Source organism: Myxine glutinosa, chromosome 3 (genome assembly GCF_964187855.1).
Source record: "Myxine glutinosa chromosome 3, kmMyxGlut1.1, whole genome shotgun sequence".
Taxonomy (NCBI): Eukaryota; Metazoa; Chordata; class Myxini; order Myxiniformes; family Myxinidae; genus Myxine; species Myxine glutinosa.
The window spans coordinates 80,743,314-80,767,136 of NC_136263.1; the positions used below are offsets into that span (position 1 = coordinate 80,743,314).

General features: G+C 44.9%; 1 protein-coding gene across 1 annotated transcript; it reads left to right on the top strand.

Moving 5' to 3' along the window:
* Positions 1-233: 233 nt before the first annotated feature.
* LOC144891209 (ATP-dependent DNA helicase PIF1-like) lies at positions 234-2,788 on the top strand. The gene is made up of 3 exons (XM_078773583.1): positions 234-1,035; positions 2,460-2,540; positions 2,682-2,788. The coding sequence occupies exons 1-3, from the start codon at positions 234-236 to the stop codon at positions 2,786-2,788; spliced, it is 990 nt and encodes a 329-aa protein (XP_078629709.1).
* Positions 2,789-23,823: the final 21,035 nt, after the last annotated feature.

Consider the following 23,823-nt stretch of genomic DNA (forward strand, 5'->3'; position numbering starts at 1 on the left):
ATACTTTTCACCATCGACAAGCCAATCAAGAACGTGTCTCTAGATTCAGACAGCAAGAGACAGAAGATGAGACAGAGGCACGTCTAAACGCCAATCAACAACGTCTGGCGAGGGCCAGACAGCGAGAGACAGAAGATCCAGAAGAAGACAGAAGAAGCACAGAAGACAGAAGTCAGAGACAGAAGGCATCTCCTCTATGGTCAAAAGTGACGAAGTTGAAACTCAGCACAAACATGCGTGTCACCCTTCATGGAGATGTAGCCACAGGTGCCTTTTCAGCGAAGCTGTTACAGATCGGAAACGGAGATTTGGAGACGTGCCCGGAAGATGGACTGGACATCGTACCATGCGGCAACAATGTCACCACGACTGACGAACTCAAGGCGAATGTCTTCCCCAACATCCCCGCCAACTACCGAAATCACTCCTGGCTCTGTGAAAGGGCAATTCTAGCCCCAAAGAACGATGCAGTGGACAAAATCAATTTGGATCTTCTGCAGACTATTCCTGGGGATCTAAGAACTTACCGATCTGTCTACTCAATCCAAAACGACCACGAGACTGTCCATTACCCGGTAGAGTTCCTCAATTCGCTACAGCCTCCGGGTGTGCCTCCCCACATACTCCATCTAAAGGAAGGTGCTCCAATCATGCTCCTGAGAAATATCGATCCTCCAAAACTGTGCAACGGCACACGACTTGCTATCAAAAAGTTGATGCCTCACGTAATTGAGGCCAACATACTTACGGGAAACTATTACGGGGAACAGGTCTTCATTCCGAGGATACCAATCATACCATCTGATCTGCCATTCGAGTTCAAAAGGCTCCAATTCCCCATACGGCTCACCTTTGCCATGACCATCAACAAGGCGCAAGGACAATCTCTCAAGGTGGTCGGACTGAACCTTGATTCCCCGTGCTTCTCCCATGGCCAACTATACGTAGGATGTAGTCGGGTAGGACAAGAGAACAATCTATACATCCTATTCGAACAAGGAAAGACAAAGAACATTGTTTACAAGGAAGCACTGCGTAATTAACTACGTGTCTGGTGTGTTGTGATGATTGTGAGAATATCGATTCTGATTCTGATTCTGATCTGATTTTTATGTGTATTTATGTGTATTTATGTGTATTTCATGTGATTTTATGTATTTATGTGTATTAAAAAAAACACAAAAAAGGCACGACGGAAAATAGTTAATTACTCTGACACATTTAGCTGCGGTGATTGAAAAATCACCGGACAATTGTTGCTGTTTTGATGCTTTTTACTGCTGTTTTGATGCTTTTACATTGCTGTTTTGATGCTTTTTCACTGCTGTTTTGATGCGTTTTCACTGCTGTTTTGATGCTTTTTCACAGCTGTTCTGATGCTTTTTTGCCGTTTTAAAAAATATAAAAATCTCATTAAAAAAAAAAATCCAAAAAAATCTCACAATGATGACATATAATTCACAGAAAACGTTGAAGCAACCGTGTAATCTTGCGGTGATGTTTAACTCTGAGTGAGAATAGTTCTAAATTTAAAAAACTTTCATCTGATATTTGTGATTTATTTCAAACAAACTGTATTTCCCATCTACACGGCCATGTATTCCTATTAACGTTATGTAAAGCACATAAATTGTGTGGATTACATCATTTGTGGATGTGATCAATTGCCAGTAACCATCTATATCCCTCCCCTCCCCTCCCCTTCCCTCCTCCCCCTCCCTCCCCTCCCCCTCCGTCTTCCCCTCCCCCTCCCCCTACCCTTCCCCCTCCCCTTCTGCCTCCCTTCCCCCCTCGACCCTACCCTCTCCCCCTTCCCCCCCCCTCCCCTTTCCCCTCCCCTCCCCCTCCCCTTTCCCCTCCCCTCCACCTCCCCTCCCCCCTCCCCTCCACCTCCCCACCCCCCTCCCTTTCCCCCCTACCCCTTCCTTTCCCCCTCCACCCTACCCTCTCCCCTTCCCCCTCCCCCCTCCCCTCCCCCCCGTTCCCCTCCCCCTCCCCTTCCCCCTCCACCTCCCCTCCCCCACCCGGCAATGCCGGGTACTTCTGCTAGTATATATATATATATATATATATATATATATATGTTTGTGCATGTGTATTGGTATGCCCGGTTTCCTTCTTGGGAATACAGTGCAGTAATTGTTGTTTATTCTGATTGGTTATTTTTGTTTGCTCATTATGAACGTCTGAAAAAATTGAGGCCTCTATGACTTTGTATCTTTTGTTAAGAACATTCAGTAAATTGATATCACTTCGTTTATGACATCAATTATGATATGCCACGAGAAGTAACTAATTAGTTATTTGTGTCTTAATTTGCTATGGTGTTTGAAAAATGTTCTTTTCTATGGCATCGAACTATTGAGTTAGACTGCAGAACGATACAATTTGGAATATCACTCCATTGATCACATATTTTGTGACATTGCCTGCAAATAATAACTAATTGCTTGTTTCAGAAACAAATTCCCCTGATACATTTCAGTTATCATTCTTCATCATTGTGGACATATATTGGAAAATCAAAAACTTGGGCGGAGGTTGTTCTCCGCATTTGTCATTCAATATACAATTAGTAAATCATCCTGATACTTAAAGTGAAAATGATAGTGATTCTTTATCTGGTTCTCTCGTTCTCTCGTTTACTCGTTCTCTCTTCCCTCTCTCTCTCTTTAATGTAGCATACTCGGAGCAGCGCATTATTGCCACCAAAGCAGATTCCTTAGCAAGGATTATACTGGGTGGTTTGCCATTGTCTACCCAGCAGGAGTGTGGGCAGGAATTTTGAATTTGTTCAGGGTGTCGGAGATAGCTCGGCAAATGTCCATTCGAGGGACAGCACACATATTGATTAATCACCTTGCCTGGGAAAAACCGGAATGACAGTTTATAACTGTGCCGGGATTCGAACCTAGGCTAGGCAGCTTAGAAGCGAATGTGTGATCTATAGATCATCCTGCCAGCCACCTGATCAAGATCGGCTTATTTAAACTTAAGTAAATTGTCAAGAAGGTAGTTGTTCACAGCACCAACAAAATGAACTTAGGAGTGCAATACGGCAATAATGGGCCAAATGACCCACTCATTTCCTTGGTTAAGACCGCACAGTAGTCTGCGACCCATGTTTACACTCAGCGTCGTCCATTGGAGACTGTGGACCCTTTGTATATGAATTTCCATTCTGCATATTATGGAACATAAATATTTAAAGTGAATTGGTTTGATACCCGACAAAGCACGAAGCTCTGAACATGGAAGAGGAGCGGCGCAAGACAGGCTCCGCCCCTTTAACCAGCGAGGGGGGCGGGGACGCGCGAGGACTTTCCAAAGATGCTTGAATGTAATTCCGTGGTTTTACATCAATTGGATTAAAATTGAAAATTTTATTGTGACGTTGACGATTGACCTTCCGCCTGTGAAACTAATGCGGAACAGGAAATTGGTTAAGGGGTTTGGAAACACATAATGATTCCTAGAACGGCACTCGGTCGAGACCATACCTCTGCCAGGTTGAACAGTTTAGGTTTTGTATCCACTGATAGTGATAGGTCGGATCTCGATTCAGGCCTTCACCAAAATCTAATCAGCTTCTAATGTTGTCACCAAACTCATCCACCAAGTTTTGTAGTAATACGACCACAACTTTTTGCAACATCATGCTTTCTAACGTTTTTGGCCCTGCACCTCAATTGTGAAGAATCACTTAAATAATTATCTGATCCGGATCCGAATCTTCATCAAAATTGAATCAATTAGGCCTTCTCAAACCCCTAATCTGTCCACAAAGTTTCATCCGAATCCGGCCACAATTTTTTGACAAATCCTGCTCATAGACAGATAAACAGACAGACAAACAGCGGTGAAAACATAACCTCTGTCCACCGTTGGTGGTGGAGGTAATTGTAGCATCTGGATCTTCACCAAAATCGAAACAATTCGTCATTGGCATACACTGAACCTGTCCACCATGTTTAGTCTGAATCCGTATTTTCTATGGAGGTAAAAAACCACCTCGTAAATCCGTCGGTGGTGGGAGTAAAGATTTCAGTCCCATTTAACCACATCCCATCTGTGAGCAACAATTAAGAAAGCACAGACAGAAAGCGACAATTTTTTCGATTGGGAATGAAAGATCAAAAACATCAGTTCTTCAATGCACTTTTTGCCATGCCTTTTTAAGTTAGAGCATCAATTTGTAACTTCGCCAAGGGGCTCGTGATAGCTCACCGACTCTTCGCAAAAGGACATCGTAGGATCTTTAACGTCCATGTACATCCGGGGGATGGCACACACAGTGGATGCCTCACAACCCTGCCTGGGACAGCAGTTTATAGCTGGACCGACATTCAAACCCAGGCAAGACTACTGTTCAGAGGCAAGTGTGCATGTACCTGTAGGCCATCCTCCCAGCCCAGCAATGGCACCCAATCTGTTGTCTTTGTCACAAGTTATTTATGTGTTTGTTCTAAGTCTTGCTACAGTCATGTGAAAAAGTAAGTACACCCCACGTAAAGTTTTGACTTTTTCAACATAGTTCAACATACAGCTATTTGATCTCATTTCAACAATATTGATAGATAAAGGTGATATAATATAACAAATATCATGAAACATTTACATTTTGTAGTCCATTGTATAATTTAAATAAACATAAATGCAAATTTCGCATGTGGAAAAAGTAAGTACACCCTTGGCTTTAATAGGTGGTATTGCCCCCTTTGGCAGAAACAACCTCAAGTAGGCGTTTCTTTTAACTGTCTACTAGTCTCTGACATCGACTGGGAGAAATTTTTGCCCACACCTCCATGCAGAATTCTTTCAGCTGTGCGATGTTTGAGGGGTTTCTTGCATGCACAGCTCGTTTCAAATCCCCCCACAACATCTCGATGGAATTTAGATCTGGGCTTTGACTTGGCCATTCCAAAACCCTCCATTTCTTTCTTTTCAGCCATTCCTTGTGTTACATATTTATGTGAATGTATGTGAATTACCATTCAGGTCTTTGCTTATCCGTGGGTAGTATATTAAGTTGTTGTGTAGTTGTTGTGGTTGGAGGGTCAGGAGCCCTTCTGAGGGAGTGGCCGGAAACGGAAGTGGCCGGAAACGGAAGTGACCGAAAAGGGAAGAGAAAAAGACACGAGGTAAAAGAAGGAGGTTTCGTCTTCCTCGCCCGCTCCGAAAAAAGGTGGAAGCGACCTTGCGCTGCGTGGACAAAGCGGCGTTCCGAAACCCGTCTGGCGAGAGGAGTTACCTGGACGTGTAACTACCTTTTGACACGTCAAGTCCCCGTGAGTTCGTGCACGGAACCAAGCGTCCGGCACAGGTTGCCCCGTCTACAAGGACGCGTACGGGTCGCACGTTGGGCCGCGCGCGCGTTGCAAACCGCGCTTGGTTTTGCCCCGTCTACAAGGACGCGTACGGGTCGCACGTTGGGCCTCGCGCGCGTTGCAAACCGCGCTTGGTTTTGCCCCGTCTACAAGGACGCGTACGGGTCGCACTTTGGGGCCTCGCGCGCGTTGGAAGCCACGCTGGGTTTTGCCCCGTGGCTTGGCAAGGAGGTGTGCGCTGCAGCAGCTGTCCCCGGTGCACGGCACGTTACGAGACGGCACGTTTGGAGCACGTCCGCCCAGGGTTCGTTCAACCGCCCGTGTGCGGAGAAGAGAGACATTGTGAGAGACATTGACCACGGAGGGAGTCAGGAGTGGGGCTCACGTGAGGAATGTATAAGATGGCCATCTTAGAGTTATTGTAGATGAGTTTACATCTTTGTGATATTGATTGTTGATTGTTGATGGTTGATTGCTCGGGGCATATATCATTGATTATTCCGGATCCTTGGTGTGGGGTTTCCTTTTGATTGGAATTCCTATTGATTGCGTTACGAAAGCTCATATATATAATACTACTTGCTGGCGAAGGTCCTCTCACGGTCCGGGGGTCACCGAGACCAGGTAGTCACCGAGGGGACCACGTAACAGAATTGGGGGCTCGTCCAAATTACGATTTGCGGTTTCGCAATTGGGTCTACGTCCGGGATTTAAAATTGTATAAAATAATAAAATAATAATATTTTTTATTAATTAAAATTAATTAATTAATTATTAATTGGTAATTTTTTTTTTTGAGAAATTGGGGTAAAGTCTTGGGTGAAGGTTAACAGGTGTTAACGATAGGCACCATGGCGTTTGTGGCACAGAACTTTGGGGTAACCCCGAGTGAGGCACAGTTCCGAGCGTTGCTAAAGTCGGACCTCTTGAAATTGGCCAAACATTTTAACTTGGAGGTCCGAACTAATTTGAGGAAGGCAGAGTTGCAGGCCACGGTGATACAATCTATGGTGGGATTAGGAACATGGGACGAGTTAGCCTGGGAGTGGCTACCCGAAGAACCAGAAGACGTTGAGCTCCGGAAACTGGAGTTGCAATTACGGAGCCAGGAACGGATTAAAGAAGAAGAAAGGAAAGCAGAAGAGAGGAGAGAAGAGAAGCAAGCAGAGGAAAGGAGAGTGGAACGAGAACTCCAGGAAAGGTTAAAAGAAGAAGAAAGGAAAGCAGAAAAGGAAAGAGCAGAAGAAGAAAGGAAAGCAGAAGCGAGGAGAGAAGAGAAACAAGCAGAGGAAAGGAGAGTGGAACGAGAACTCCAGGAAAGGTTAGCAGAAGAAGAAAGGAAAGCAGAAGCGAGGAGAGAAGAGAAACAAGCAGAGGAAAGGAGAGTGGAACGAGAACTCCAGGAAAGGTTAGAAGGGAGAAAAGCAGAGGAGAGGAGAGCTGCAAGGGACCTCGAAGCAGAGGAGAGAAAAGCGGAAAGGGAATTAAAGGAACGTGACATGGAGCTTCAGCAAGAAATCAAATTCAAGGAGCTGGAGTTAATGAGAGAACGGGGAGAGGCACCACCCTTGCTGACGGGGTCGACACCTAACCAGAAAACCTGGGATGTGGGCAGACATGTGAGGCTGGTTCCACCGTTCAGTGAAAAAGAAGTCGCGAAATTTTTCCCACACTTTGAGAAAGTGGCTCGACAATTAAACTGGCCGGAGGAGGCCTGGACCATACTCGTGCAAAGTGTGCTGGTGGGGAAAGCTCAGGAAATTTATTCGGCGCTACCAATGGACCAATGTGCAGATTATGAGGTACTGAAGAAGCACATCCTCAAGGCCTATGAGTTGGTTCCGGAAGCTTACAGGCAAAAATTCAGGAATGCCAGGAAGAGGGAGAGTGAGACCCATGTGGAGTTTGCCAGAGTGAAAGAAAACATGTTTGATCGGTGGTGTGAGTCAAAAGGAGTCGGGAAAGACTTCGAAACATTGCGGGACTTGATCCTGGTGGAGGAATTCCAGCAGTGTGTCCACGAGGACATCAAAGTGTACCTGCAGGAAAAGAAAGTACCAAAGTTGTGGGACGCAGCCACCATGGCAGATGATTATGCCTTAACCCACCGAATAGGGGTCCACAAACCTAACTCCTCGCCTAGACTTCAGCAGGGGAGTTATGGAACACCCGGTGCGGAGAACGACCTTACATGGCGGCGGCCTCGAGATGATTATGGGGACAACTATGATACCCCAACGGTTAGAAATCCGAGGGCTACGGGCCCAAGACAAACTTATTTTTCGGGGGGCTCAAGGCCGACCCCGAGGTTCTCCCCCGGGCCTACTTGTGCTTTTTGCCATAAAACTGGACACTTGATGTCCCAATGTTACCTCCGAAAAAGGGAGAACCCGGAACGGAATCAGTCTAGTGCGACTCCGAATGCACTGGCAAGTGTGAGAAATCATTCTTGGAGAGCAGAGCTGGGGGAAGATTCCCCTGTCAAAGGTACGGCGTCCCGGGAGAACCTTGTTCAGGAGGGCTACAAACATTTCATTTCAGAGGGGTTCGTGTCGCTGGATGGCGACCCGAGTAACCAGAAGCCAGTTAGGGTATTGAGGGACACAGGAGCCCACCAATCGTTGATGCTGGAGGGCATTTTGCCATTGTCGGAGAAGACGGCAACTGGGGTTAGTGTGCTTTTACAGGGGGTCGGGGGCTATGTTAAAGCTCCGCTTCATGTCATCCAGTTGAGTTCTGAGTTGGTATCCGGGCCGGTCACCGTAGGCTTACAAGCCACCCTTCCTGTGGAGGGAATCTCTTTTATTATCGGGAATGATTTGGCCGGGGGGCGAGTTTCGGGTAATCCAATAATGGTGGACAAGCCCAGTAAGGAAAATAACACCACTCGGTTAGAGATGGAGATTCCGGGTATCTTTCCATCCTGTGCAGTGACTCGGGCTATGGGTAGAAAGCACGCGGAAGAGAAGGAGGAAGAAAGAGAGGGGGAGTTGGAACCCTTAGAGGTACGGGAAGACAACTCGGAAAAGGGAAATAACCAGGGGAGGGATTCCCAGGAATTTCGAGAAATGGTAGCGTCTGGAACGCAAGGGGACGTGGAGTGTCCGTCGGAGACCGCGGAGAACGAAGTGGAGCAAACCGCGCTGGTCCGAAGGAGACTAGTGGAAGAACAACACGAAGACTCGGAGATCCAGAGGTTAATTGAGAAAGCCGTTACGGAAGAAGAGGCTACGAAGATACCTGTGGGTTATTTCATGAAGGGGGAAACCCTAATGAGGAAATGGAGGCCCCCGGAGGTGCCCGCAGACGATGAGTGGAAAGTTCACTATCAGATTGTGGTGCCACCGCTGTACCGGAAGGAGATCTTGAGTTTGGCACATGAGACCCCTTGGGCCGGGCACCTGGGAGTGAACAAGACCTGTGACAGGATATTGGTACATTTTTTCTGGCCGGGGCTGCGACGGGATGTGGCGGAGTTCTGCAAGTCCTGCCATTCTTGTCAGCTGGTGGGAAAGCCGAATCAAAAAATCCCACCCGCCCCGTTAAAGCCAATTCCAGCTTTTGAAGAGCCATTCAGCCGAGTCATTGTGGACTGTGTGGGCCCTTTACCCAAAACCAAAGCCGGACATCTATACTTACTGACCATCATGTGCGCGTCCACCAGGTTCCCCGAGGCAGTGCCTCTGAGGAAAATAACGGCGGCAGTTATTGCAAAGGCCTTGATTAAATTTTTCACTTGGGTTGGTCTACCTAAGATCATTCAATCGGATCAGGGGTCCAATTTCATGTCCACCCTGTTCCAGCAAGTGGTACACCTGTTGGGGGTGGAACAAGTAAGATCCAGCGCCTACCATCCCGAGAGCCAAGGGGCCCTGGAAAGGTTTCACCAGACTTTAAAGAATATGATCCGAACGTATTGTTTTGAATGTGCCAAGGATTGGGATGAAGGGATACCCCTATTGTTGTTTGCGGCGAGGGAGTCCGTGCAGGATTCCTTGGGATTCAGTCCGTTTGAACTGGTGTTTGGACACGCAGTGCGGGGACCGTTGAAATTGGTGAAAGAACAGTGGTTACTACAGGAGTCCCGGACACCGATGGTGGAGTATGTGTCCACAGTAAAAAACCGATTGGCAAAGGCGTGTGAGGTGGCACGACGGAACTTGAGAAGGGCCCAGGGGAAAATGAAGGAGAGACATGACAAGACCTCGCAGATAAGGAATTTCAGTCCTCAGGACCGGGTGCTAGTATTGCTGCCCGTTCCAGGTCAGCCCCTCCAGGCTAGATATTTCGGTCCTTATGCAGTGGAGGAGAGGGTGAATGAGACAGACTACGTGGTGACCACTCCCGACCGACGAAAAAAGCGACAGTTGTGTCATGTCAACCGACTGAAGAAATATCATGAGAGGGAACCGGTGGAAGACGTAGTTCCTGTCTCACCGGTCGTACCGGTGACAATGGACGGAAACGCCGGTGTGAAGTTTGATAACTTGGATGACCAGGCCTGCCCCAAATTGACGAACACCGAAGTGTTGAATCATTTGGATGAGAAGTTAGGTCATTTAACAAGGGAACAGCAAGGACAACTGTCCAGCCTAATGTTCGAATTTAAACATTTGTTCACAGATGTACCTGGTCGTACGGACTTAGTATATCATGATATCGAGGTGGGGGAGGCCACTCCAGTGAAACAACACCCCTATCGGATGAACCCGGTGAAGATGGAGTACCTTCGGAAGGAGATGCAATATATGTTGGACAATGACATCATCGAACCAAGCAACAGTGAATGGAGCTCCCCATGTGTGTTGGTTCCGAAACCCGATGGCAGCTTCCGGTGTTGTACAGATTTAAAACGGGTGAATGCAGTGACCAAGACCGACTCCTATCCGCTCCCGAGGATTGACGACTGTATTGATCGAATAGGCCCAGCTAAATTTGTTACCAAATTTGACTTGCTGAAAGGGTATTGGCAGATCCCTCTTACCGATAGAGCCAAAGAAATCTCAGCTTTGGTCACTCCGAATGGGTTATATCAGTACAAGGTCCTCCCTTTTGGGTTGAAGAACAGGCCGGCTACATTTCAACGACTGATTAATAGGCTCATTGCAGACCTGGAGGGGGTGGAGGCATATCTGGATGATGTAATCATCCACACCATGACCATGGAAGACCACATTAAGCAAATCCATGCATTTTTTCAGACGATGTCCGAGGCAGGTCTGACCATCAACTTAGCCAAGAGTGAATTTGTAAGAGTACAGGTAGTGTTCCTCGGCCATGTAGTAGGGCAGGGTCAAGTACAACCAGTGACCGCCAAGGTAGAAGCTATCGATCGCTTCCAAGTCCCAAAGGGGAAGAAAGAGCTGATGAGATTCTTAGGTATGGCGGGGTGGTACCGGCGGTTCTGTAAGAATTTTTCGGATGTGGTAGCCCCTTTAACGAGTTTGTTGAGAAAGGAGACCCCATTCGTTTGGGATGGCAAATGTCAGGCGGCCTTTGCCCATGTCAAAGCGATACTAATGAGCTCTCCGGTCCTAACCGCTCCGGACTTTCAGGCACCTTTCAAGTTGGCCGTAGATGCAAGTGATGTGGGGGCTGGAGCGGTCTTGTTACAGGAAGATGAGGATGGGGTGGACCACCCCGTGTGCTACTACTCCAAAAAGTTCAATAAACATCAAGCAAATTATGCCACCGTGGATAAAGAGACCCTGGCTCTCCTGCTAGGGCTTCAACATTATGAGGTGTATTTAGGAATCACGTCCTTTCCCATAAAGGTCTTTACGGATCACAACCCCTTAACCTTCATTCAAAGAATGAAAAATAAAAATCAGAGGTTGATGAGATGGAGTTTGGCTTTGCAGGGGTTCAACTTGGAAATTGAACATGTACGGGGCCGGGACAATGTCGTGGCCGGACGCTTTGTCCAGATTGAGTTAATCTGGGGGGGGGGGGGGGGGGGGGTTGAGTTATCTGGTTTGTTTCTCCAAATTGGCTGGCAAAGAAAGTTTTCGCGGGGTTCAAACTTTCTTTCTCGAAGGGGGGGAGTGTTACATATTTATGTGAATGTATGTGAATTACCATTCAGGTCTTTGCTTATCCGTGGGTAGTATATTAAGTTGTTGTGTAGTTGTTGTGGTTGGAGGGTCAGGAGCCCTTCTGAGGGAGTGGCCGGAAACGGAAGTGGCCGGAAACGGAAGTGACCGAAAAGGGAAGAGAAAAAGACACGAGGTAAAAGAAGGAGGTTTCGTCTTCCTCGCCCCGCTCCGAAAAAAGGTGGAAGCGACCTTGCGCTGCGTGGACAAAGCGGCGTTCCGAAACCCGTCTGGCGAGAGGAGTTACCTGGACGTGTAACTACCTTTTGACACGTCAAGTCCCCCCGTGAATCATTGATTATTCCAGATCCTTGGTGTGGGGTTTCCTTTTGATTGGAATTCCTATTGATTGCGTTACGAAAGCTCATATATATAATACTACTTGCTGGCGAAGGTCCTCTCACGGTCCGGGGGTCACCGAGACCAGGTAGTCACCGAGGGGACCACGTAACACTTGGTGGATTTACTGGTATGTTTAGGGTCATTGTCATGTTGTAGGGTCCACCTTCGGTTGAGCTTCAACTTTCCGACAGATGGCCTCATATTATCCCCAAGCACCCTCTGGTAGAATGAAGAATTCATAGTAGATTCTATGATGGTGAGCTGCCCAGGCCCTGATGCAGCAAAGCTGCCCAAACCATAATTTTTCCACCACCATGCTTTGCAGTTGGTATCAGGTTCTTGTGGTCAAATGCTGTCTTTAGTTTTCATCAAACATGTCTTCTGGTACTGTGGCCAAATAGCTCTACCTTTGACTCATCTGTCCAGAGCACATTGTTCCAGAAGTGCTGGTCTTTGCCTAGGTGTTCATTGACAAACTTTAGTCTTGCCCTGATGTTCGTTCTGGACAGCAAAGGTTTCCTCCTGGCACACCTCCCATGTAGATCAAATTTGTGCAGCCTCTTTCTAATGGTAGACTCGTGCACTTTGACATCAACAGTGGCAAGAGCTACCTGTAGGTCCCGTGATGACATTCTGGGGTTCTTAGAGACTTCTTTCAGCATCTTGCGGTCTGCTCTCGGGTTGAACTTGCTGGGGCGGCCTGGCCTGAACAAGTTGGCAGTTGTTTGGAATCTTCTCCACTTGTAGATGATCTTCCGGGCAGTCGAATGATTGATCTCAAATTGTTTGGAGATCTTTTTAAATCCCTTCCCAGACTCGTAGGCATCTATAACCTTCTTTCTGAAGGCCTCAGAGAGCTCTTTTGATCTTGGCATGGTGACGCCGCACACTTCAATAACAAAGAGCAAACCAAACTAAATGTCTGAGGTTTAAATAAGACAGGTTCCTCCAAGATCCTCTCTAACGATGTTCTAATCATTTGCACTTGAGCTGGTGCACCTTATTCTAATTTTAGGTATTTGAAGTTGTGATGAATTTAGTGGTGTACTTACTTTTTCCACATGCGAAATTTGCATTTATGTTTATTTAAATTATACAATGGACTACAAAATGTAAATGTTTCATGATATTTGTTATATTATATCACCTTTATCTATCAATATTGTTGAAATGAAGATCAAATAGCTGTATGTTGAAATATGTTGAAAAATTCGAAACTTTAAATGGGGTGTACTTACTTTTTCACGTGACTGTATATACGACTCGGAGGTTAAGCTACATTTATTTACAAAAAGATGTTGGAGCCACGGCAGATGGTAGGGGCTCATTATTGTGCTGATGATCCATAATGAGGGTAAAACATGTTCTGCCTATGGCATAATAAACCTGGCATTCATGTTTTAAAACACTGCAGGACTATCCGAGGTGTTGAAGTGGACATACATAGTGGAAGTGGACATTGTGGACATAAGGTTGGGAAACTGACTTATTCATATCCAATACATTTTTTTTTCTTCTTGGAATATTGTGTTTGTCGGTGCTCTCACCTTTTGAATTCAACCAATTAATTTCGACAATGCTAATTTTGATCTCGCTGTAATTTTGCACAAGTTTCAAAGCAAAGAGTCTAAACATTATTCACAGTATCTCTTATACTACATTATCTTTAAAAATGGAGCAATGTCATACATTACTTTGTTTATTCTTGTAACAAATTGCAATGTCATGAGATGATATGGTAAATACCAAGGATTGGTCTTTGCAGACCTTTGACACTGCCGAAGCAGTTTTTTTTTATCACAAGATATGCTGGATGGTTTTTGCCATTGCCTCCTCACTTCTCAGTTGTCAATTTGGGCAGGAATTTGGAACTTGGCTCGGCTGAATGTGGCTCTTTCCCAACTACAACCAGCTAGTCGCAAACAAAAATAGGGGTAATATACACAACTTACATACAAAAAATACAAAATTACACTCTATCCATAAATGTTGGATATCAAGGTCATATGGTAGACCAAAATAAATATGGCTATCACTGGATCGTGAGCCATGGGGAAGTTGCAGGCGATCTTTCAACTATGCTGTTGGTGCCCTCCATATCTCTGTCTCTCTCTCTCTATCTATCCTTCCCCCATCTACACCAAGTGTCCAGCCAATCGCAGCCAGCGTTTCATCAATCTCCCCATTTCACCATCATCTGCGCACCAAACTCCTCCCTCAGTTCAGCCTCTGTTGTTCTGCAGCCGACAACAAATCTTCGACCTCTGTTGTTGTTTCTCTATCATTGCCACCATTTCCAAACCATAAAGGTAGGCCGGCGTTACACACGACATCAGAACCTTCCCTTTCGATCTCCTTGAAATCTTCACACGACCTTTCAGGCAGCTCTTGGTATTGCTACCGTGTTTTAAGTTGTATTCATTGGGGGATAAATTATAAATCAAAAGAAGTAGTGTTAACACTGTATAGGAATTTAATGAGGCCTCATCTAGAATGCCGTTTAAAGTTTTAGTCACTACGTCTGAGAAAGGACATGGCTGCCATAGAAAGGGTGCATGGGCTTCTAGATTGATCAATAGGCTAGCAAGACTAGCTAAAGGAGACATTGCTTTATACATTAGAAAGAGGCAATTACGAGGGGATTTGATTGAGACACTTAAGATAATGAAGGGACAAGAAAGGTGCAGCAGAGTTTTTCACCAGAATAGGTGGTGTGAGGACCAGGAGCCATAGCTGAAGGGTAAAGATGATGAAAGTTGAGACAGTTTATTAAGGCAGGGGTCATTTATTCACAGATGAGTTAATGCATGGAATGGTCTGCCTTGAAGGGCAGTGGCAGCAGAGGGAAATATTGGCAGGAATTGCAGGTGGCTTGTGTGTCAATGGATGATGGTTTCTGTGGATGGGTGATGGTTTCTGTGGACGGGTGATGGTTTCTGTGGACGGGTGATGGTTTCTGTGGACGGGTGATGGTTTCTGTGGACGGGTGATGGTTTCTGTGGACGGGTGATGGTTTCTGTGGACGGGTGATGGTTTCTGTGGACGGGTGATGGTTTCTGTGGACGGGTGATGGTTTCTGTGGACGGGTGATGGTTTCTGTGGACGGGTGATGGTTTCTGTGGACGGGTGATGGTTTCTGTGGACGGGTGATGGTTTCTGTGGACGGGTGATGGTTTCTGTGGACGGGTGATGGTTTCTGTGGACGGGTGATGGTTTCTGTGGACGGGTGATGGTTTCTGTGGACGGGTGATGGTTTCTGTGGACGGGTGATGGTTTCTGTGGACGGGTGATGGTTTCTGTGGACGGGTGATGGTTTCTGTGGACGGGTGATGGTTTCTTTGGACGGGTGATGGTTTCTGTGGACGGGTGATGGTTTCTGTGGACGGGTGATGGTTTCTGTGGACGGGTGATGGTTTCTGTGGACGGGTGATGGTTTCTGTGGACGTGTGATAGTTTCTGTGGACGGGTGATGGTTTATGTGGACGGGTGATGGTTTCTGTGGACGGGTGATGGTTTATGTGGACGGGTGATGGTTTATGTGGACGGGTGATGGTTTATGTGGACGGGTGATGGTTTATGTGGACGGGTGATGGTTTATGTGGACGGGTGCTGGTTTATGTGGACGGGTGATGGTTTATGTGGACGGGTGATGGTTTATGTGGACGGGTGATGGTTGATGTGGATGGGTTTTTTTTTTTTGGTTTTTTTGGTTTCCAACATTGAGGCTCGTGAAAGAGCTAACATTAATCACACAAAAAGTCAAACCGACACACAAAACACAAAAAACAAGGGGAGCGGCAGACTGTGGTTATGTGGACGGGTGATGGTTTATGTGGACGGGTGATGGTTTCTGTGGACGGGTGATGGTTTCTGTGGACGGGTGATGGTTTCTGTGGACGGGTGATGGTTTCTGTGGACGGGTGATGGTTTCTGTGGACGGGTGATGGTTTCTGTGGACGGGTGATGGTTTCTGTGGACGGGTGATGGTTTCTGTGGACGGGTGATGGTTTCTGTGGACGGGTGATGGTTTCTGTGGACGGGTGATGGTTTCTGTGGACGGGTGATGGTTTCTGTGGACGGTCAGATTGGACTGAAGTAAAATGACAAATAAGAACCAGCTGATTATTTTATGAAGACTCCTGTGGGGTTGAGAGATTGTGGTTGACAAAGAAGGCTGAGGGTGCAAGATCTGCAGACTAAAGGTGGAAAAAAACAGAGATGCAATAGGAAAGGAGTTAGCAGCCACTGTGCTTTTTCCTCCTGATGGGAGATGCTGATGATGCCCAGGGCCTGGCCTTCCACTGCATCAAAGAAGTCCCAGCTCACACACAAAAAAGTTATATTCTGTGCACAAAGTCTATGAATGTCAAAAGGAGCTGGGTGGTTTCAAGTAAAGATCAACCAGCAAAGGATGCCTACTCTTGGTTTGTCTAAGGAAGACATCTTGTAAATATACTCTGCCCTAATTGTATTGAATTGTCATATTGTTTGTTTTAGCTAAGCAACCCAAGAGACTGCAGTTCTCTAAAATGTTTGTTGCAGAAGATGGAAGAAGTGCCAGGCTGGTCTCCCAAGTGTAATATTTTGTATAAATGTGTCACATACTTGTGTTCAAAATTGTGTTAAAATATTTCATGTACTGTACTTGTGTTCAACATTATATTCATAGATGTGAACAAACATTGGACGTTTTACCTCTGCCACCTAAGGTGGATGGAGGTTATGTTTTCAGCACTGTCTGTTTGTGAACAGGTTATCTCAAAAAGTTGTGGACGGATTCCTAAGAAATTTGGTGTGGAGGTTGGGTATGTGACAAGGAAGAATTGATTCAATTTTGTTGAAGATCCGGAGTCGGATCTGGATCCGAGATTTTTAAAAGTGATTCTTCACCATCGAGAGATGGGGCAAAATAAGGATATACAGCAGGATATCTCAAAAAGTTGTAGATGGATTTGGACAAAACTTGGTGGACAGGTTGGGTGTGTGACAAGGACGAATCGATTCGATTTTGGTGAAGATCCGAATCCAGATCCAGATCAGAGACTTTTTTTTCAATGATTCTTCACCATTGAGTGATGGGGCTAAAACTGATATATAGCACGATATCTCACAAAGTTATGGACAGATTGTGACAAAACTGGGTGATGAGTTGGTTAGGTGACCAGAACTAGCCGATTCAATTTTGTTTCATGTCCGAATCCAAATCCGGCCTATCAGTGGGATACAAAACATACATTTCAGCGTGGTGGACGTATGCGATCTACCGAGTGCCGTTCACGTTAGGTCACCTGGAACGAAGTTCAGGGGAGCTTATGCGATGGCGCATTGTCCGTCCGTCCGTCAGTCCGTAAACACTAGAAACTTCTTCTCCGAAACCGCTGATGGGATTGCGACCAAATTTGGCACAAAGTATATATTTGTTGTATTGTGACTAAAGTTTGTTCACGGCATAAAAAAAAAAAAATCGTGGTCTAAGGGGGTTTACCGGGGTCAAAGTGGATCCAGGTTTGAACCCCCAAAATAGATATTTGCTTTTTCCTCTGAAACTACACACACGATTTTGATAAAACTTGACCACAACCTTCATCATCCTTGATGTACCAAATGTTTGTTCAAGGCATTAGAAAAATTGGGGTCTGAGGAGGTATACGGGGTTGGGGAAGGGGTTGCCCCCCAAAATAGGTATTTTTTTTGTTTTGTTTGTTTAAAGTCTTATGATTATGTTAGTATGATTCTAGATGCTGACCTGTCTTCTAATAACCATTGAAATTGGTTTAAAATACCTTTAGTCAGTGCAGTATACTATTTTTTTTCCACCAGGTGAGTGCCAGGGGTATTGCCCCTATGTTTATTTTAAAATGCATTCTAAAGTTCATGAAAGGTTATTTGCTTCAAGAAGATTGCCACACAAGGAAGAAAATTCATGCATTTTCCTAAAATACCAGGAAAGTCAACAGGGGGTTAAAGACCACCCAGGTGTTCAAACTTTAATGCTTAGAACATAGGTTATAGAGCATCCCGGTTTCTGGAATAGGATTATACAATGAATCTGGGCAAAGGATCATAAAGGAGGAATTCCAGCGGGAACGTTACAAATACCAGATATACTCACAGCACATGCAGGAAAAGGACTTAAAAGGCTGGTGCAAATTTACATTAATTTACGAGGTCATTGGAAGACAATTAACAAAATGAATACATTATTTAATTGACCACAATGTACCGCACAACATCCCATAATGCAAATGTGCGATCACCAGAGTCCAGTACAATTTCCTTACAAATTTTCTTGTTCGTACCCAACCAAAAACTGCTTGGTTAAAAAATATTAAAACGTGAACTTCTTTCTTTAAGCACAACTTCACTGTCATGGTGAATACGTGAGGGCAATACAAACAAAATGTGCTTGATCTGAGAAATGGTTTTACTTATATTTTGCCCGTTATCTGTTTCAAATAAAATAAAAGGCTGACACTGAACATCTCGACGAAAACTTCAATGGATCTGGGCTTGGGTGAAGGACTGGCAGATGCAGTTTAACGTAAAGAAATGCATTTGGCGCTGCGATTGGGTAAGAATAATAAAAATATGGATTACATGATTCATGGGGCAATCTTGGAGTGTGTCACATCGGAGATAGATCTAGGGGTGCTAATATATATGGATATGGGGGTTATGGTGACAGGAGCGTGTCAGGCAGGTATGTGTATAAAAGCTAACAGGGTTTTAGGTTGTATTCGTAGGTGGTTAAATTATATATCAAAAGAGGTAGTTTTAACATTGTATAGGAATTTATTGAGGCCTCATCTGGAATGTTGTGTTTAGTTTTGGTTCTTTACCCCGAGAGAGGGCAAAGAAGACGAGTTAGGACAGTTTTGAGGCAGGTGTCTTTCATTCGTTGAGTGGTTAATGCATGGAATGGTCTGCACAGAAAGGTAGTGGCTGCAGAAGGGTTGGATAAATTCAAGTGTGAATTAAGTAGGTTCCTGGATCCCATTGGACATATAGTGGAATGGAGATATTGGCTTGTGTGCATGGTAGGTAGCTTGAATGTGAACGGATGACGACACTGTGGTAGGTGCAGTGGACTCATGATGGGCCAAATCGCCTCCTCTTGCATCAAAGTTCTTTGTGAAATCCTTGTGTACCTCAAAGGCAAGCATTTTGGTTGACAACTGTTGAAGGTAGTGGTGGCCACATGATGAGATAGATTTTAACTTGCTGAATTACGTTCACCCAAATTCGACAGAGTTGTACAATTTCTGATTAACTAATACTGGGAGCTTGAGAAGGCAGAGCTAAACCAAGTGTACAGATGGAACCCTCGATTTTCCCCAGAATTCCTTGCGTGATGTACATCAATAACAGATAGGCCAATTGGTGCTCCGTTTCTGAATGAGCGTGATAGATATCCGAGTGATGTCAGAATGTAACATTCCACTCAAATAGTGTGTTTCACTCCTCGACCTGAAGCAATAAACATGTAAAGAAATGCGTCAGGTTTTGAAACAGTGTGAAACTCGTTTATTTCAGGTTTTTGAGACCAATACTTGTGTGAGGAATCCTTTAACATCATTTGTTTTAACGCTTTAGTTATCCTATATAATGTCACACAACTTTGACATCAATTATAGGATGTTCTGATTCTGATGTTACAGAGCAACGGTGCTGCTGGCACAGTTTCTTGGCAAGGGCTACGCTGGATGGGTTGCTGTTGTCTTCCCAGGAGTAGTTAGGGCAGGATTTTGGAATTTGCTCATGGTGTCGATGATAGCTCGGCTACTCTTGGAGAAGGACGCCATGGGATCTTTAACGTCCATGGACCAATTCTGGCAGACGGGACACCCAGTTTAACATCCATGCAAGTGACGGCACACACAAATTGATGAAACGCCGGGATAACAGTTTGTAACTGGGTTGGGATTCGACCCGAGGCTAGACAGCTTATTGGGAGTGCAGTGCATCGGTGCATACACCTATAGGTCTAGACCTAGAATGTTCTCAGAAATATTTCTCAGACCCAAATACACAAGGTAGTCCAAGAGACGCCAATAGTTATTTTTCAGTTAGCATAGAACAATATAATTAGGAAAAGAAAATATTCCCTCACTAATTATATCGACTTGCACATTGAAAAATAAATACAAAAAACGTTGACGTTTCTTGGACGATGGTGCCGGCGGGAACAACACTCTGGCAAGGTGATTTGCGAGCCAGCGCCTCTCGTTAACCGAAAGGGCCGGCCAAGGCCAACCATTCCGAGCGACTCATCATCCAGAGAGCGTTTCAAATCAACGTGGCCCCTCCGGTTCTGGCTGCTCTCGGCAGTTCATTACCTCGACTCGGAATCATTGCCAGCTGAACGCAACCTTTTTGGCTCTGAAATATGTTGCACAGACCATGCCGTAGAGTCTACATGGCCATCATCGACGAAAGCGTGACACTGGAGCGACGCCCAGGCTTTCCAACCTTGGGAGGTTGTTTGGATGAACATAGCTTCCTTATTTAGAAAAAAACAAACATAGCATGACAATTAATACATGGAGTTCTGAGTCGTCCCGTCTGCCAGCAGTAGTTGGTGGATGTTAAAGATCCCATGGTGTCCTTCATGAAGAGTAGGCCAGCTATTGCCAGCACCATTTAGAAATTCCAAATTTCCACCCTAACCTACAGAAGACGTTGCATCACGACATTGCATCTCATCACACAGCCAATGATGCTCCTTGCAGCCATGATGTGATGAAAATGAAAGAAGACGAAGATGCTGTTCTGGGTTGTCCTTTCATTCACCTCGACAGAATCTCCGTTTGCCAAGAGTGTCCCAGCAATCGCTCGGCATGAATGTTTCTCGTCTTCATTCACATATTCTGCTGTCATTCAGGCTTTTGCAATCAATTGTGTGCAAATTAATAATTCGGCAAAAAGGTCAAGGTCACATGAAATCATCAATTTTCATCCTATTGACTTGAAATTTCACTTTTGCATCTGATTGACTTCAATCCAACTCTTCCCTCCAGGTCTTTAAAACAGCTGTTCACCACCATCTCTTATCTTCCCCCATCCGAAACCTTGATCTTTTCTATCCCCGTTAATACAAATCCAAATCTACCTCTTTCAATCTCCGACTTCATTCCTGAAATTCCTAGTAGTGTCCATTTGTTTAATACCGTGTCCACCCCCCCCCCCACACCCCCCTCTACCCAGCTATCTCCCTTCCACAGATCTACCGACATCCCTGTTCTCCACTGTTCTGCTTGTGTGCTTTCCTCTCTCTCCTCATCTGGTCTCCCGCTACCTTTATGATATGTTTTATGTGTCCGTTTATGTTTTTTTGTGTTTAATGTGTTAGCTCGTACACGAGCCTCGACTCTGTATTCCAAAAAATAAAACATATTATTAAACAAAATTAAAAACAAATTAAAAAAATTTGAGCAGGGTTTGCATATTGGGCCAGTGCTTGTTTGTCCCGTTTCAAATATTTGAGCCATTCGTTTTCTACGTTCCATACGTCCTGGAGAGGTGAAAGTTGGCCCACGGTCCTCTTTTCTGGTACATTTTCATCTGCAAAATTTAATTTTAAAAATAATAATTTTTTTAATTAAAAGAAAAAATTGGTTTAAAACTTTTAAAAAATAATAAAAGTGTGTAGCCCTAAAACATGTTTTTTCATTTACTTCTTTTTCAGCTGTTTTCATCATGTTTATCATACAGAAGAAAAAGTACAAATAAAAAGCAGACGTGGATGGGCTTTACATTTTCAGATGCTTTCAAGTTATTATTAAAATCATCATTTTAAACGTTGATTACACTGACAACTGAACGCATGTCACATGTCCCATGTCCCTGCCCATAAGTATTCAGAAACAACCAAACCAGATAACATGTCTCCCTCAGACCCTGCCGTCATGCGGGGCGCACCCCTGCTTTCTCTCATGTGATTTTCCAAGTATTTTTAGCTTATTTAAAAAGCATTGTCAGACATTTTAGGTAGCAAACCTTGTCCCGCATGTATGATGGAATTGTTTACATGCCCTGAGGGTCGCTATTTATAAGGGTTTCTGTGCATGCACGCCGAGCATTCTGGGATGGATTACATCATTTTGAAAGTCCCATATTGCATACCTCACCAGCATTTCCTTTTAGGGACGTGTGCCATATATGTACGTGAAACGTGTTGATCCAATGTGTCATGTATGGATGTACAAACGTGTTGAACCAGTGTGTCATGTATGGACGTGCAAACGTGTTGATCCAGTGTGTAATGTATGGACGTGCACACATGTCGATCCAATGTGTCATGTACGGACCTGCAAACGTGTTGATCCAGTGTGTGAAGTATGGACGTGCAAACGTGTTGACCCAGTGTGTCATGTATGGACATTATGGACGTGTTGATCCAGTGTGTCATGTATGGGCATTATGGACATGTTGATCCAGTGTGTCATGTATGGAAGTGCAAACGTGTTGACCCAGTGTGTCAAGTATGGACGTGCAAACGTGTTGATCCAGTGTGTCATGTATGGGCATTATGGACGTGTTGATCCAGTGTGTCATGTATGGACGTTATGGATGTGTTGATCCAGTGTGTCATGTATGGACATGCAGACGTGTTGATCCAGTGTGTCATATATGGATGTGCAAACGTGTTGATCCAGTGTGTCATGTATGGACGTGTTGATCCAGTGTGTCATGTATGGACGTTATGGACGTGTTGATCCAGTGTGTCATGTATGGACGTGCAAACGTGTTGATCCAATGTGTCAAGTATGGACGTGCAAACGTGTTGATCCAGTGTGTCATGTATGGACGTTATGGATGTGTTGACCCAGTGTGTCATGTATGGACGTGCAAACGTGTTGATCCAGTGTGTCATATATGGATGTGCAAACGTGTTGATCCAGTGTGTCATGTATGGACGTTATGGACGTGTTGATCCAGTGTGTCATGTATGGACGTTATGGACGTGTTGATCCAGTGTGTCATGTATGGATGTGCAAACGTGTTGATCCAGTGTGTCATGTATGGACGTGCAAACGTGTTGATCCAGTGTGTCATGTATGGACATGCAAACGTGTTGATCCAGTGTGTCATGTATGGACGTGTTGATCCAGTGTGTCATTTATGGACGTGCAAACGTGTTGATCCAGTGTGTCATGTATGGACGTGCAAACGTGTTGATCCAGTGTGTCATGTATGGATGTGCAAACGTGTTGATCCAGTGTGTCATGTATGGACGTTATGGACGTGTTGATCCAGTGTGTCATGTATGGACGTGTTGATCCAGCGTGTCATGTATGGATGTGCAAACGTGTTGATCCAGCGTGTCATGTATGGACGTTATGGACGTGTTGATCCAGTGTGTCATGTATGGATGTGCAAGCATATTCATTAAATGTGTCATGTATGGATAAGCAAACATATTCATCAAATGTGTCATGTATGGATGTGCAAGCATATTCATCAAATATGTCATGTATAGATGTGCAAACGTGTTGATCCAGTGTGTCATGTATGGATTTGGAAACATGTTCATCAAATGTGTCATGTATGGATGTGCAAACGTGTTGATCCAGTGTGTCATGTATGGATGTGCAAACATGTTCATCAAATGTGTCATGTATGGATGTGCAAACGTGTTGATCCAGTGTGTCATGCAATAAATGTATGGACGTGGAAACGTGTTGATCCAGTGTGTCATGTATGGATGTGGAAACATGTTCATCAAATGTGTCATGTATGGATGTGCAAACGTGTTGATCCAGTATGTCATGTATAGATATGCAAACGTGTTGATCCAGTATGTCATGTATAGATGTGCAAACGTGTTCCAGTGTGTTATCGTGACTTTTTCCAGATAACTTTATCCAGTGTCCTCTGGCCCAGATAATGCCTTATCCGTGGTTGGTGACGCATACGTAGGTTTGTCCAATTCGAAATGGCAAACAATCCAGGTTTGTTCGACATCTGCCGGCCTAAGGTTGAAAGAAAATTCCGCCAACCTCATGCCAAGCATGTCTAGTGTGTCATGTATGGACATACAAACAAACATTCCCCGTGTTCAA

Coding starts and splice junctions, on each gene's coding strand:
- LOC144891209 (XM_078773583.1), top strand. CDS start 234: ATGCGTGTCACCCTTCATGGAGATGTAGCCACAGGTGCCTTTTCAGCG. Junction 1,036..2,459: donor TGTTTACAAGGAAGCACTGC/GTAATTAACTAC, acceptor TGCTTGTTTCAG/AAACAAATTCCCCTGATACA. Junction 2,541..2,681: donor AATCAAAAACTTGGGCGGAG/GTTGTTCTCCGC, acceptor TCTTTAATGTAG/CATACTCGGAGCAGCGCATT.